Source organism: Capra hircus, chromosome 2 (genome assembly GCF_001704415.2).
Source record: "Capra hircus breed San Clemente chromosome 2, ASM170441v1, whole genome shotgun sequence".
Lineage (NCBI taxonomy): Eukaryota > Metazoa > Chordata > Mammalia > Artiodactyla > Bovidae > Capra > Capra hircus.
The window spans coordinates 3,840,023-3,853,504 of NC_030809.1; the positions used below are offsets into that span (position 1 = coordinate 3,840,023).

A 13,482-nucleotide genomic window follows, 5' to 3' on the forward strand; every position below is an offset into this window, starting at 1 on the left:
AGGCCGCTGGCAGCCGCAACCATAGGAGCACAGCGCCACCTGGGGGCCATGGTAGAAATCAAAGCAAGAGAGGAATCCCATCACAAGCCCTGGGGCAGCGAAGGGCAGGAAGAAATGCATATTATGCGCCAACGTACCGCAAACACGAATGAAGCCCCATCTGATGAAACACCTTAAATACTAGGGAAGGCCGTCGGGGGGTGGGAGGCCTGACGTTATGGCCATGTGGACATTTATATTGTTGTGTACCCCTGTCTCCAGCCTGGAGACCATTCAGGTTCAAGATACAAGGTGTCTGGTGCACTAGGTGCTTAATAAGAGCTCGTGGACTTCAGCTGAGGCCCTCCAGGGTCACAGCCCAATCCAAGAGGACTCTGGAGTTGAGTCACCGAAGGTGAGGCCACGGCTCCGGCGGGAGCAAAGGGTAAATGTCAAGAGCAGAGGGCCCTCCCCCAGGCCGGGGCAGCTCCTGGGACTGGTGCCAGTGTCCCTGGCTTGGCCCCATGTGACCCACGCTTGCAGAAGGGAAATGCCAGGTCCCTCGGCTGGCATCTGAAAAACAATAAGGCAGCAGCTGTGAGCGAAATGACTAATGAGCACTCTGGGGAGCAATTCAGGACACTGCACACGGAAACTTATCTCATTCAAAATTGATCAGCTATCACTCTCTAATTAGGGAGAAAATGTGCTGGTCTCCCCGGCTTTCCGGGAACGTGGTCCTGGGGCTGCGGCAGGCAGCTCTGCTGAAGAGGGCCCTCAGGCCTCAGACAGCAGTCCTGAGAAGGGCTTTGAAACTGTCACCCTGCAGCCTCGCTCATCCACTTGCTGTGTTCTAGACAGGCCAAATAGCAGAACTGGATGGAGCCCTGGAGAGCTTCTAATCCAGCCTGCTCCTTTTACAGACACAGCTGAAGCTCAGAGAGGTTACACCACTCCATCGAGATCACACAGCAACAGAACTCGAGAGGAAGTCAGCTCCCAGCCCAGACCATTTGCCACCAGGCAGCGATGCCGGCCCAACTTCTCCTGTGTGGAGCCCCGGAAGCTCTGGGCAGCTCATCGTACATGGTGTTCTCACAGGATGCATTGCAGCTCCAGGCACTGAGAGGCCCCTGCCCTTGTTCTTTACAATCAGGCCATTACCCTCACCTCTGGTCCAAAAAACAACTCCCACAGGCAGCCTTCCAGGATTATGGGCCCACATCCATCATCTCATTCACCAGTTTATTCATTCATTCCATGTACGTTCAGCAGTTAAGAGCTGGGGTTCTGGAGTCAAAGTGCCTGAGCTTAAATCCTGTCTTTCCTGGGTGCTTGAGTGAGACACTTGACCTCTCTGAGCCTTGATTTCCTTTTGTTTAAAGTAAGAATAATACAAACACATAGCTCACAGTGAAGATGAAGTGACATTAATCATGTCCATTCCTTTGCAGGCCCTTAGCAAAGAGTAAGCCCTAATGTGAGCTCTAATTAGTGTAGAGTGACAGCCTAAAAAAATGGTGCTGGAGCAGAAATAAGACACAGTTCCTGCCCAAGCGTGGGCAAGACGGCTCAGAGAAAGAACAGGGGACTGGATAATGGACTTCAGAGGAAGGGCACCTAACTCCACCTAAGTGGGGAGGGTCAGGGGAGGTTTTCTGAAGGGAAAACCTAAGGCTGAGTTTTAAAGGGTGAGGAGGTGAAGAAAGCAAGCACCTAACACAGCAAGGTGAAGAAAGGACCAGAATGCCAGGGGCAAGACTCAGCAATAGCAGAGGCCAGGAGGCAGGAACAGCAAGCGCGCTTAATGACGCTCAGAGGCTCGGTGTGGCTGGAGTCACAGGTGAGAGACAGACGGACGGGGAAAGGCCTGGAGGGATGGCCAGGGGCTGGCTCACACACCTCGATGTGCCTTAGAGGACCCAGAGCTTAAGCCTGGAGGAGACAGGGAGCCTGGGGACCTTCCAGGCTCTGCTTCTCCTCAAGCAGAGAAGGCACATGGTCAGACTGGTGTTTCTAATAGATCATTCTTAGCTCTGTGGGATGGATGTTCTCTGCTTGGCTCCCCTTCAGCAAAGATACCCTACCCTTGGTGGCTTTATTTTGAACTGTCAGGGCATCTGCTCTAACCAGGCCAATCTCAAAGGCCCTGCCAGCTACATTCTGTGAACCAAAAATGCTCCCAACAGCCACCACCCATCCATCTGTAGGGCTTATTCATTTTCAAACAATCAGGCCACTTTAAAAGACAACGCTGAGTGCTTTGAGGGCAGAAACTGCGCCATATTCATTTCTGAATTCCCAGGCACAGAATACACATTTAGCTGATGTTTGGGCGATGAATAAATGCCCACCAAGGATACCAAAACTTGAGAGCTCTTCCTCTGAGCAGCCCCAAGGCCCTTCGTGCTCATCCACATCAGATCTGTCCACATCCAGGCTAGGACCAGGGTTGCAAAAGGTGTCAGAGTTCACCCTAGTTTGTCATGTTGCTTGCTGTTTGAATTTTCCATCGTAATTCTGAATGAACTAGGACTTCAAGGACCTGCCTTCTGGCTCCTCCTCCATCGGGATAAGCCTCAAACTGCTCTCTGTAAAACCAGGGGTGACTGGTGATTCTCAGGGTGCTAACAGGCTTCAAAAACACTGTGCATAATATTCACTTGTCTCTTGGACAGTTTTCCTTCTTAGCCTGTCAGGTTCAATGTGATTTAAAAGGGAAAGGGCTTTATGCTTAGACTTTGATAGCTTTGAGCAAATCACATAAGCTGCAAAAAGGGGTGATATAGCCTCCACTTCCAGTTCACTCTAAATCTAAAAAACACACCTGATACCAGGAGAGCCCAACACTGCCAGGTTGGTGATGACGTGTGGCCATCAGTAAACTGTAACCCCACCAGGAAGTTCTCATTGGTACAGCGGGGTGAACAATGCTCACTTTGTTGGACTGTGAGCATCTACCCGTATCAAGTACCTCGCAAAGAATTTCAAAACACCAGGAGCAATTATTCAAGACCATCCTGGCAGAATGCTGTCTGTGTCGGATTCAAGCGGCTGAGCCTAAGGGTTGAATTGAAATTCACCACAATCCCATGGTTAGTCCCCCACCACCAGCTTCCATGGACTTCCTTAATAGCTCAGTTGGTAAAGAATCTGCCTGCAATGCAGGAGAGCCCAGTTCGATTTCTGGGTCAGGAAGATCATCTAGAGAAGGGATAGGTTACCCACTCCCATATTCTTGGGCTTCCCTGGTGGCTCAACTGGTTAAGAATCCGCTGCAATGCAGGAGACCTGGGTTTGATCCCTGGGTTGGGAAGATCCCCTGGAGAAGGGAAAGTCTACTCACTCCAGGCCTGGAGAATTCCATGGACTGTATAGCCCATGGGGTCACAAAGAGTCGGACACCACTCAGTGACCTTCACGTTCACTCTTTCACCGGCTTCCATCCCACAGATCAGTCTAAGCCCCTTCAAGCCTGCTGGAAAGGAGCTCCTTAAACCAAAGGCGGGGACTTGCGTGGGTGACGGAGAGCATGGGGCAGTCTCAGTCCAGCCAGGCTAGGACCTCGTGTGGACCTCAGGTCTGGAGTCTGGGTGCGTGTGAGCTCATGTTCCCAATCAGCTGTCACCTAGAGGCAGGGATGGTGTGCTGCTCCTGTGTCTCTCACTATGGGCACCTCAACTCCCTTGGAGGAGCCTTCGAGACAGAACTGGTCTGCCCAGGGTATGAGTCGGTCTGGGGAAAGGGCAGGCTGCCTTCTCTGCTTTTCATTCACTTGATCAGATTTACTCATGAAATCCACGCCGAGGGCTGAGCGCTTCACAGATTTAACACAAACCCTCCTCCCCCACTCACCCCTACACACGGCAGTTCACTCATCCTCATAACCTGCGCTCTCTTTCAAAGCACCTGCTAAAGGAACACAGAACAGCAGATGCTTTTGAGATGCTCCAAGGTCAGCCCCACCAGTCCCCCTCCCATCCTGCCACCCCCACCCAACGCATCTATATAAAGCCAGGGCCGTAACACCTCCCTGGCCAGGACTCACTGGGCATGTGGGCTGTCACCAATGGGCCTCCTCCCCGAGAGCATGGTCTCCTCCACTAACACGGGGAACATCATCTTGTGGGGCGTCCTTACGAGCACCAAGGGAACTGCCCCACCGCTGGTGAGCAGGAGGGTCAGGAGCCTGAACAGCTTGGAGTTTCAATGTAGACCACCCGCCTCACGAGTTGTACGCTTTTGACCCAGGGAACATGGCCCCTCGGGACTGGCTTCTTTGCTTGCAGGATGAGATGCCGTGCGAGCCCGCAGGGCCTTGTGAGAGTTAACTCACCTCGAAATTCAGGTCGGAAGGAGCACCGCGTACCTCTGCCAGTGCCCACCTGTCCCACTCTCGCCACAGGTGAAACCTCACAGCCTGCGTTCAGGACGTCAGGACAGCGCTCTTCAGGGACGGCTCTGGGCGAGGCCGGGCATGACCTGCACGCAGTCTCCGGGCTGCCATGGCTCCCCGCTCAGCCCTCCTCTTTCAGCGTCACCAAGCTGCCCTCACCATGGGGAGGCCCAGACCGCCTTGCAGCCAAGGTCTCCAGTTCATCCTACTGAAACCAGACGCCATCCCCCCAGGGAAGCATCAGCCTAGCCATCGAACCCGTTCACAGCAACATGCTCACACTCGGTGAGAAGGAGTTTTATTAGTGCTGTCCACACTGGACACTGCATACAGCTGGTGTCAGCCCCCGAGAGCACATCCCCTTCCCCTGCACAAAGGGCAATGAGGGCATGGATGCTCAGAGCCAGGGAAGGGAGAGAAGAAAGTGCTGCGCACGTGACTTTAGTGACCCTGGACACTTGACAGGCAGTGCGAGGGGCTCGCCCGCTTGTCTCACTCACAAACTCAAGTGGGACGGGGAGGAGTGAAGGGGTGGTGTGATGACGCCCCTGGAGTGTGAGCTCTTCAGTGGCGGGGTTAGGGCTAGCCTGGACAAGGCCCCAGGTTCAAGATGCTGGCTGCTACTTTTCCTTGGTGGGAGCCTCCATGAGAAGCTGAGAAAACTGCAGGCCAGGATAGCAGCATCCTTATTGCTTCCTTTGGGGCTAAGACCTTTCCAGCTCAGCCTGGGCAGAGAAAACCTGAGCCAGCCCTCAGCCGGTTCGGGCCTCTGAGCTCCAAGTCAGGGCGGACTGCGTGCTCCCAGCGCCCTCTTTAGGTCCTGCGGCCCCAGGAAGGCTGCAGCTAGGCAGCCCTGTCTGCACCGTGCCGGGGGAACAATGAATGGGCACCATTCCAAGTGGCCCTGCCAGCAACCTGCCTCCCTTCTCCGACCAGAGTCCCGGCCTGTTAGGCAGTGGGCAGCCGCTGCATTCACTGCCTTTTATGCTGATCCACGTGCACATACGTGGGAATCCGGCAGGTAAGGGACATGACCAGCCTGGAGACTCTTCCCGGGGAGTTGCAGGGTAAGCAAGGGGGAGGAAGACTGCCCCACAGCCTGCTCTCAGGCGGCTCCTCAAAGCAACTCTGCTCTCCCCTCTGGCCAGTCTTTCAGGCTCTGGTCCACAGGGACCCACACCTGGGGGGAGAGAGGGGGAGTGGGGAGAAGACAGGGACAGAAAAGCTGGAGGCCACGGACTTTGGCGCTTGGGCGGTGAGCTCTTCTCAGCCACACACGGGCTCACCTGGCTCCAGGGAAGGGACACGGCACCCCCGTCACCCTTGCCAGGACGGGGCATGGGGTTGTGCGCCTGTGCTCCAGGCTGGCAAAGGCCACCCCCACACTGGACAAAGGCGGCCTTCCACGGCTGGTGGCGGCCCCGTCACTACTCTTGTAAGGGCCCAGAGATGCTAAACACCCCAGAAGTGGGACAGGGTCTCCCCGTACCCCGCCTTAGCTGTTGTACAAGCGCACCACCCGGCTGATCGCCTGCCTGCAGATCGGGCACCGCCGGGGCTCGGGCAGCGCGCGGTAGCACTCAGTGCAGGCGCACACGTGGCCGCACTCCAGGAAGACGCACGACCGGAAGTTGCTCAGGCACACGACGCAGGCGCCCTTCGGGCCCTCTCGGTCCTCCTCGGGACGGTCCTCCTCGGGACAGGTGCGCTCCCGGAACTCCTCCTCTGGCCGCCGCCGCTCGCGCCGCCGCCGCAGGTACTGCTTCCGGAGGAGGAAGAAGAGACTGGCGCAGGCGGCGAAGCCAAAGACCAGAACCAGGACCTTCCAGAGCCGGACGCTGGACTCCTGCCGCTGCAGCAGACTGTCGAAGTCCTGGCCGCTCAGGTAGTACTGCATGCCCGGCCCCTTGGGGGGCTGCAGGCGCACGCAGCTGTGGTCCAGCACCAGCTCGCCCACCCCCGTGAGCGGCGCCCCCACCTTCAGCATCTCCTCCGTCTCCTGGATGCCCTTGGGCCGCTCCCCACTGAGGTAGTGGCCAACGACGTCGGTGAAGGACGGCGTGGAGGGGTGGAACCTCTCGTACACCGTCTCCAGGCCCAGGTCTACCGCGTCCAGGGGCTTCAGCACGCGCACAGCCACGCCCGCGCCGTCCTCGTGGGGCACCAGGTCAAAGGGCACCGTGTTGGTCCTCTGGTGAATGATCTTGGAACAGTCGTTCCTGCAGGAATGAGGGCGCATGGTAAATCAGAGGACCGCAAACACCTCACAGCCAGACAGGGCTGGAGACCACCTGGAGGCCAGGGCAGGATCAAGCGTGAACCGAGAGCAAGAGAAGACGTCAACAGACACCACACTGGTCCAGCGCCTCAGAAGAGGGAAGCGCAGGTTTTCCGGTTCTCTGGCCGCCTCAGTGGGCAACAAATGCCATCAGAGATCACCTCTACTCTTTTTATCTCCCTTTGCCCCTGTTAAGACAGATCGATTTTTATCTTAAATCCCTCAAAAAACTTAAAAACAGAACTACCATATATGACCCAGCAATCCCACTTCGGACCGTGGATCTAGAAGAACTGAAATCTGGATCTGGAGAGAGATCTGTGCTCCCTGGCTCACTGCTTATTCACAGCAGCCGAAACACGGCAGCCACATCAGTGACTACCGATGAGTGAACCTAGAAAATGCGGTCCATGCATACAACAGGATGCTAGTCAGCCTTTAAAAAGACAAGAAAAGAAAAAGGAAATCTCGCCACATGCGACAACATGGCGAACCTGGGGGACATCAGCAAAGCGAGCTAAGGCAGCCACAGAAGGACAGGGACTGCAGGGTTCCATTTGCATGGAGTGTCTAATGTAGCCACATCCATCGAGACAGAGCGAAACAGGGATTGCCAGGGGCTGAGGGAAGAAGAAAACGGGGAGCTGACGTTCCCCGGGTGTAAAGTTTCAGTTCTACAAGACGAGGAAGCTCGAAATCTGCTGTACAGCCTGTGCCTGCAGCTAACGGTTCTGCGTTGCTGCACTTAAAATTGTGTTAAAAGAGGAGATCGCAGGTTAAGCAGCCTTAATAAAAATTGAATTCTTAATTTTTTAAATTTTAATTATAATTTTTACAATAAAAATTAAGATAAAACTCCAAAACAGAACCCCCCGAGGACCAGTTGGAAAAATGGAACTCCATGTTACAGCATGGAGCACTGGAAATCATCAATCCATACCATCAGTCAGGGCTTCTCAACCCTTAGTGTGCATATCTACAGACTCCAGGTCCCCTACCCTGGAAATTCTATCCAGGCAGATCTGGAAGAGGCCAGGAATCTACCTTTGGACAAGATGCCTAGGAGACTGCAGTGGCAGAGATCTGAGTGGCACTGAGAGGCTGGTCTCCACCCTGTCTCAGGAAGAGCTTGAACACCTGGAGACAGGGCCAGGACGCCAGCTTCTCAGCTGACCATCTTCGAGGTCTGGGCCCCTGGAGCAAGGATACGCACCAGAGGTGGGTTGTCCGGTTCCACACCATCTTGTGCTCCTGAAGCGTCAGCCGCTGAATCACCCCCTTGCAATTTTCCACAAACTGGCTGTTAAGTGTTTCTTTAACAGATCGAACAGCTCCTAAATGGAAACAAATTATTTTATTTCTGTAGAACTCTTCTGTCCTTTCCTTTAAAGTAATTTAGATTTTGTTTTTAGTCTGAGTCAGTTTAATTAATCAAAGTGATGACACTGTTATCGCCAGCAGTTATGCTTTGGGGGCACTCTGCTGAGCAGTTTACATGGATCACATCATTTCAGTGTTATTACCACCCTCTAAGGTATATTCTGGGCTTCCCTGGTGGCTCAGACAATACAGAATCTGCCTGCAATGCAGGAGACCCAGAGTTTAATCCCTGGATTGGGAAGCTCCCCTGGAAAAGGGAATAGCTACCCACTCCAGTATTCTTGCCTGGAGAATTCCGTGGGCAGAGGAGCCTGGTGGGCTACAGTCCGTGGGGTTGCAGAGTCAGACACGACTGAGCAACTTTCACTTTCAGATCAACTTTCACTTTCAACGTATATCTTAGAGATGGGGCAATGGAGGCTCGGAAGCTGGGGTAATTTCCTCAAAATCATACAGCAGTAACCCAGGTCTTCCTGACCCCAAAGTCCAAATTCTGAACCCCCACCCCAAGGCTACAAAAGACCGTCAATGTCAGCCAGGAAGATCTGTATCAAACTTTGAAAGACTGAGTTATTTTTCATTTTACCAATAAATAAACATACCTTCAATAACAGCATAAGGCACACATTTCCCTGGAGCTTCTGAAAGAATACTCTTTAAGTCTTCACCCAAGTGGATTCTTTTAGCTCCCTAAACGGAAACAACAGATTGGACTGACTGTTCAATACTGACATGCTCAATCAAACAAGTGAAGCAAGAAAATGACTCTTTTTTGCACGTTGAGAGAATAAGGGAACCAGGCAGGAAGGTGACTAAGGACGGTCAGATTCCAAAGCTGTGTCCCAGCTTCACCATATAAACAGGCACCTTGTTTCCGCCACCTGCAAACGGGGCTGCCATGTACACCAGTTAACCAAACACACAGTCCTTTTCAGTTTCACGTGCTAAGATGAAAATATTAAAGGCACTAATCAATCTGTATACCGTGACTGAATGTAATTTGATCTCTTCTTGATGACACAGAACCATGCATCTGAAGAGTTTACATGTAAAAGCACGTAAACCAGCGCCCTGTACATGGCAGGGGCTTGGGCGGTGGTAGGCATTATATCACCAGGCCCTTGTCAGTTCATGCTCTGCATCACACATTATAATAAAGCACTGCCTTTGCACTGTAGGGTGTGGCTTTGTGGACGGTGCTAAACATTATCCTCCACCTCCGTCTGCCTCCTTCCCTCTCATAAACAGCCGAGCACAGCCACCTCTGCCGCTCCCTTCCTCTCACAGTCCCCAGTTCTCCATTCCTTCCTGTTCTCATCCCAATCTGCTATACTTGGGAACCAATCAAGCCTGCTACTGTTCCATCAAAAGTAAGGTAAAATTAATAAAGCCACTGAACATTTCCTGAACCAGGCCCTGTGCTGGGGGCCAAGGATTCAGGGACGAATGAAGGAAACGGTTCCTGCTTTCAGGTATTTTCATCAACACCATCTTACGGATACCAGGCAAGTAACCTCGAAAGAGGTGGGTAGTACTGGATACGTATTAAGGTCCCTCTGAGTTTAAGCTGTTGCCACCCAGTAAACAACAGGAGCAAGGTCAATAAAAATTATTACCCACGTACACTGCGAAGGTAATAAAAACAACGGGCAGTAACAACTAACACTCAGGTTTATTTACTCGTTTATTGTCGGTCTCCCCCTCCACTGCGCTGTAAGCACAGGAGGGCTAGGGCCTTGCTGGTCTTGCTCACTGCCGTCCCCCTAGTGCCGAGATAGTGCCTGACCCATCAGTTCAGTTCAGTTCAGTCGCTCAGTCGTGTCCAACTCTTTGTGACCCCATGAATCGCAGCACGCCAGGCCTCCCTGTCCATCACCATCTCCCGGAGTTCACTCAGACTCATGTCCATCGAGTCCGTGATGCCATCCAGCCATCTCATCCTCGGTCGTCCCCTTCTCCTCCTGCCCCCAATCCCTCCCAGCATCAGAGTCTTTTCCAATGAGTCAACTCTTACCCATCTGATGAAGAAATTAGTGAATAACTAAGCACTTACATATACTACATTCCCAGCACTCTGCTAAGCATTTTAAATGCATAACCCCATTTAATGCTCATACCATCCCTCTGCAGTAGACATTATCATCCCCAATTACAGATAAGGAAACTGAGGCTCAGAGAGGTGAAGTAATTTGCTCAAAGTCACCTAAATAGTCAAGTATCCACCACAGGATGGTCTAAACATTTTTTAGAAGGAAAGGAGGTGAAATTCAGTCAGAAAGCCTGCGACTAAATCAAGCTTCAAGGCATCTATTGTGACTCTGGGCAACTTAATTTATCACAGGGTGGGGAAAACAACCTTACAGGATTTTCATGTGAATTAAATGAAACTTAAGGTGTGAAAGAATCCAGACCAGGGGCTGGCACACAGTAGGTATGCAATAAATATGCATCCCCGTCACCGTGAGAGATGTAAAAGGGTAAGACACAAACCCTAGTCCGGAATTTTTGTAATCAGATCAAGAAAATAGAGCTTAAGCTAGAGTCCCAACTGTTTTTCCAGGCAGGAGCTACTTATTTCATCCTCATTGAGGAACTAATTGGCAAAGCTTTTAAGGTCACCCAGAGATGGATCCCAGAGCACTCACTGCTTCGAAGGGTCCCATCTCTAGCCGACTTGATGCCAATGCGATTTCTGATTCAGAGTCAGAAACTGAAGTATCAATTACAACCACAGCCAGTCATTTCAGAAGTAATTTAATTAAGCAGACAAGAAGGCAGCTGGAATCTCAGCAGGCTGTGATTCACACCCCAAATTCAACTCCCTGTTAATTAGGTGTATTCCAAAACTCACACACTTGTTGCTAAGCTCTCAACGCATATTATCTGATGATAATGAAGCGTGTCAGGTTGAGGCATCCGTCTTCCAAATAAATGTCAAATTAAGTCCTGCTGTATTATGAAATTTCAGCCAGGACTTCCCTGGTGGTCCAGTGGTTAAGAAGCCACCTGCCAGTACAGGGGACACAGCTCGATCCCCTGTCCATGAAGATGCCCGTATGCCTCGAGGCAACTAAGGCGTGCGCTCCAGAGCCAATGCTCTGCAACCAGAGAAGCCACAGCAATGGCAAGCCTGCGCACTGCAACTGAGGGGAGCTCCGGCCCCTGCTCGCCACAGCTAGAGAAAGCCTGGCACGGCGTCGCAGAAATCCATCTTTTTCAAACAAGAAATTTCACCAGCACAAATCCACAAGTATTTATTGAGTGTCTACTCTCTGTTAAGCATTGAGTTTGAACCTAGAAAGGAGGAAGGGTAAGATGTCGTTTCTGACCTAATGAGGTTCATCTCTCATGAGCCACTCACACATTCATAATAAAGCAATGTGGTCAACCAAAAAAAAAAAAAAAATCTACACTCTGAATCAAAAGACCTAAGTTTAAGCTCCAAACTGACACTGTACAGACCTTTCCTCCGAGCTTCGACTTCTTGATTGGCAGGTTGGAGGTAGCATTTCATCTGCCTAAAACTAAGACGGGAATCTGTTGTGTAAATCGTCAGGTGCTGCATTAGAAAAGTGAGCGATATTCTTAAACGGCCGTAATATAAAAAGGCAGAGTCTGCAGAAGCAAGGAGCTGTCCCCTCCCAGGCACCTGCACGCTCGCCTCAAATCCTCCTGGGCTCTGCTCAACTGCCACCCTGTTTAAAAGAGCAAACCTCCCTTTCTCCAGCACTCCCATTTCCCCTCTTCTCTGCACTAGGCTGTAGTTTTTATCCCCACGTGTCACACCATCTGGTTGGACTAGAATGCACTCTCCATGAGGACAGGAATTTCTGTCTGTTCCACCCAGGCTCGGCGCCTGGGGCATAGCAAGTGTTCAATAAAGATTTTTTTCGTCAACAAAGTGATGCAGTCAAGGTTTATTCTGAGTAACGAGAGGGACTTGGGGGAAAGGAGGAAGGGAAGCCGTTCACGCGACCCGAACTCTGATCCTGGCTCCTGGGGGCCGGGCGACGCCCTCCCAGGGCCTGGTTCCTCTCTGGGACCTTTTCCCGAGGGTGGAGCGGCCCACGGCAGGTCGGGGGGCTCACCGTCCCCCCGGGGCGGCACGGCCGGCTGAGGCCGGGCGGGCTCGGGCACTGACCTTGAGCTCCTGGGCGACCTGGGCCTTCTGCCGGTACACGGAGTACAGGAAGGCGGTGACCACAGAGCTGGTGCCCAGGAGGATGAACTGACCCAGCGAGGGCCGCCCTCCGCTCTCCATGGCTGCGCCGAGCCCTAGCGAGGCCGCCGCGCTAAAGCGACCCCGCAGCGCTCGAGCGAGCCCTCGCCCCTCAGCCTCCCGCCACCCGGAACCACACCCCCGGAGACGGCTCCTCCCGGAAGCCCGCGGCCAGCCGCCCGCCGAAGGCACAGGACCCGGAACCGGAAGTGGGGCGGGGTAGGGCGGGCAACACAGACCGGAAGGTGCTGTTGCCAGGGTGATGGACCAGCATCAGCTGCCTTCGCTGCAGTCGGGGATCCAGGAGTTGGCAGTGCGGAATGGTTTGCGGAACCTGAGCGATCTCTTGTCCCTCCGCGACCATTTCAACTCTGGCCGTAGTTGTATCGCTTGCGGTGCCACGGTTTCAGGCCTTCTGCTTTCCTGGGGTTATTATTATTGCAGGCGTTGTTCGATGACTCCGCCATTGGATGGGAAGGAAAGAACGTCGGGTAAGCATTTAGGGGGAGTACACATTTAAGCTTCAGGGCAAACCTTGGGTCTTGGCTTTTTTTCTTCAGCTTTAGAAGACAGGCCAGAGAGGTTAGTGGATGTGCTCAAAGTCACACTGCTACTGGAGAGGAATTTACCGGACTGCACAGCTTATCACCTCCAAGACAGGAGGTTAGATCACTAAAGAAACTCTTTAATCTGCCAGCACCACACATAACAACTTACTTTACTAATTTATAATTACAGCTACAACTGTTGTTTTCCGGTAGTCATGTATGGATCTGATAGTTGGACTATAAAGAAAGCTGAGCGCCGAAGAATTGATGCTTTTTATCTGTGGTGCTGGAGAAGACTCTTGAGAGTCTCTTGGACTGCAAGGAGATCCAACCAGTCCATCCTAAAGGAAATCAGTCCTGAATATTCATTGGAAGGACTGATGCTGAAGCTGAAACTCCAATACTTTGGTCACCTGATGCGAAGAGCTGACTCATTTGAAAAGACTCTGATGCTGGGAAAGATTGAAGGCGGGAGGAGAAGGGGAGGACAGAGGATGAGATGGTTGGATGGCATCACTGACTCAGTAGATATGAGTCTGAGTGAACTGCGGGAGTTGGTGATGGACAGGGAGGCCTGGCATGCTGCAGTCCATGGGGTCGGAAAGAGTCGGACCTAACTGAGCGACTGAACTGAACTGTGACAAAAAGTTTCACCAACATCAAACCACTTAATCCTCACCGC

The 13,482-nt window shown here is 52.5% G+C and overlaps 1 protein-coding gene across 1 annotated transcript; it reads right to left on the bottom strand.

Moving 5' to 3' along the window:
* Positions 4,657–12,456, bottom strand: MUL1 (mitochondrial E3 ubiquitin protein ligase 1). Its single transcript, XM_018055021.1, has 4 exons — positions 12,175–12,456; positions 8,636–8,723; positions 7,867–7,987; positions 4,657–6,594 (listed from the first exon to the last, which is right to left on the bottom strand). Exons 1-4 carry the CDS (start codon positions 12,292–12,294, stop codon positions 5,871–5,873), a joined length of 1,053 nt encoding a protein of 350 aa, XP_017910510.1. The 5' UTR covers positions 12,295–12,456; the 3' UTR covers positions 4,657–5,870.

Coding starts and splice junctions, on each gene's coding strand:
- MUL1 (XM_018055021.1), bottom strand. CDS start 12,294: ATGGAGAGCGGAGGGCGGCCCTCGCTGGGTCAGTTCATCCTCCTGGGC. Junction 8,724..12,174: donor AGGTCGCCCAGGAGCTCAAG/GTCAGTGCCCGA, acceptor GTTTCCGTTTAG/GGAGCTAAAAGAATCCACTT. Junction 7,988..8,635: donor GCCTTATGCTGTTATTGAAG/GTATGTTTATTT, acceptor GTTTCCATTTAG/GAGCTGTTCGATCTGTTAAA.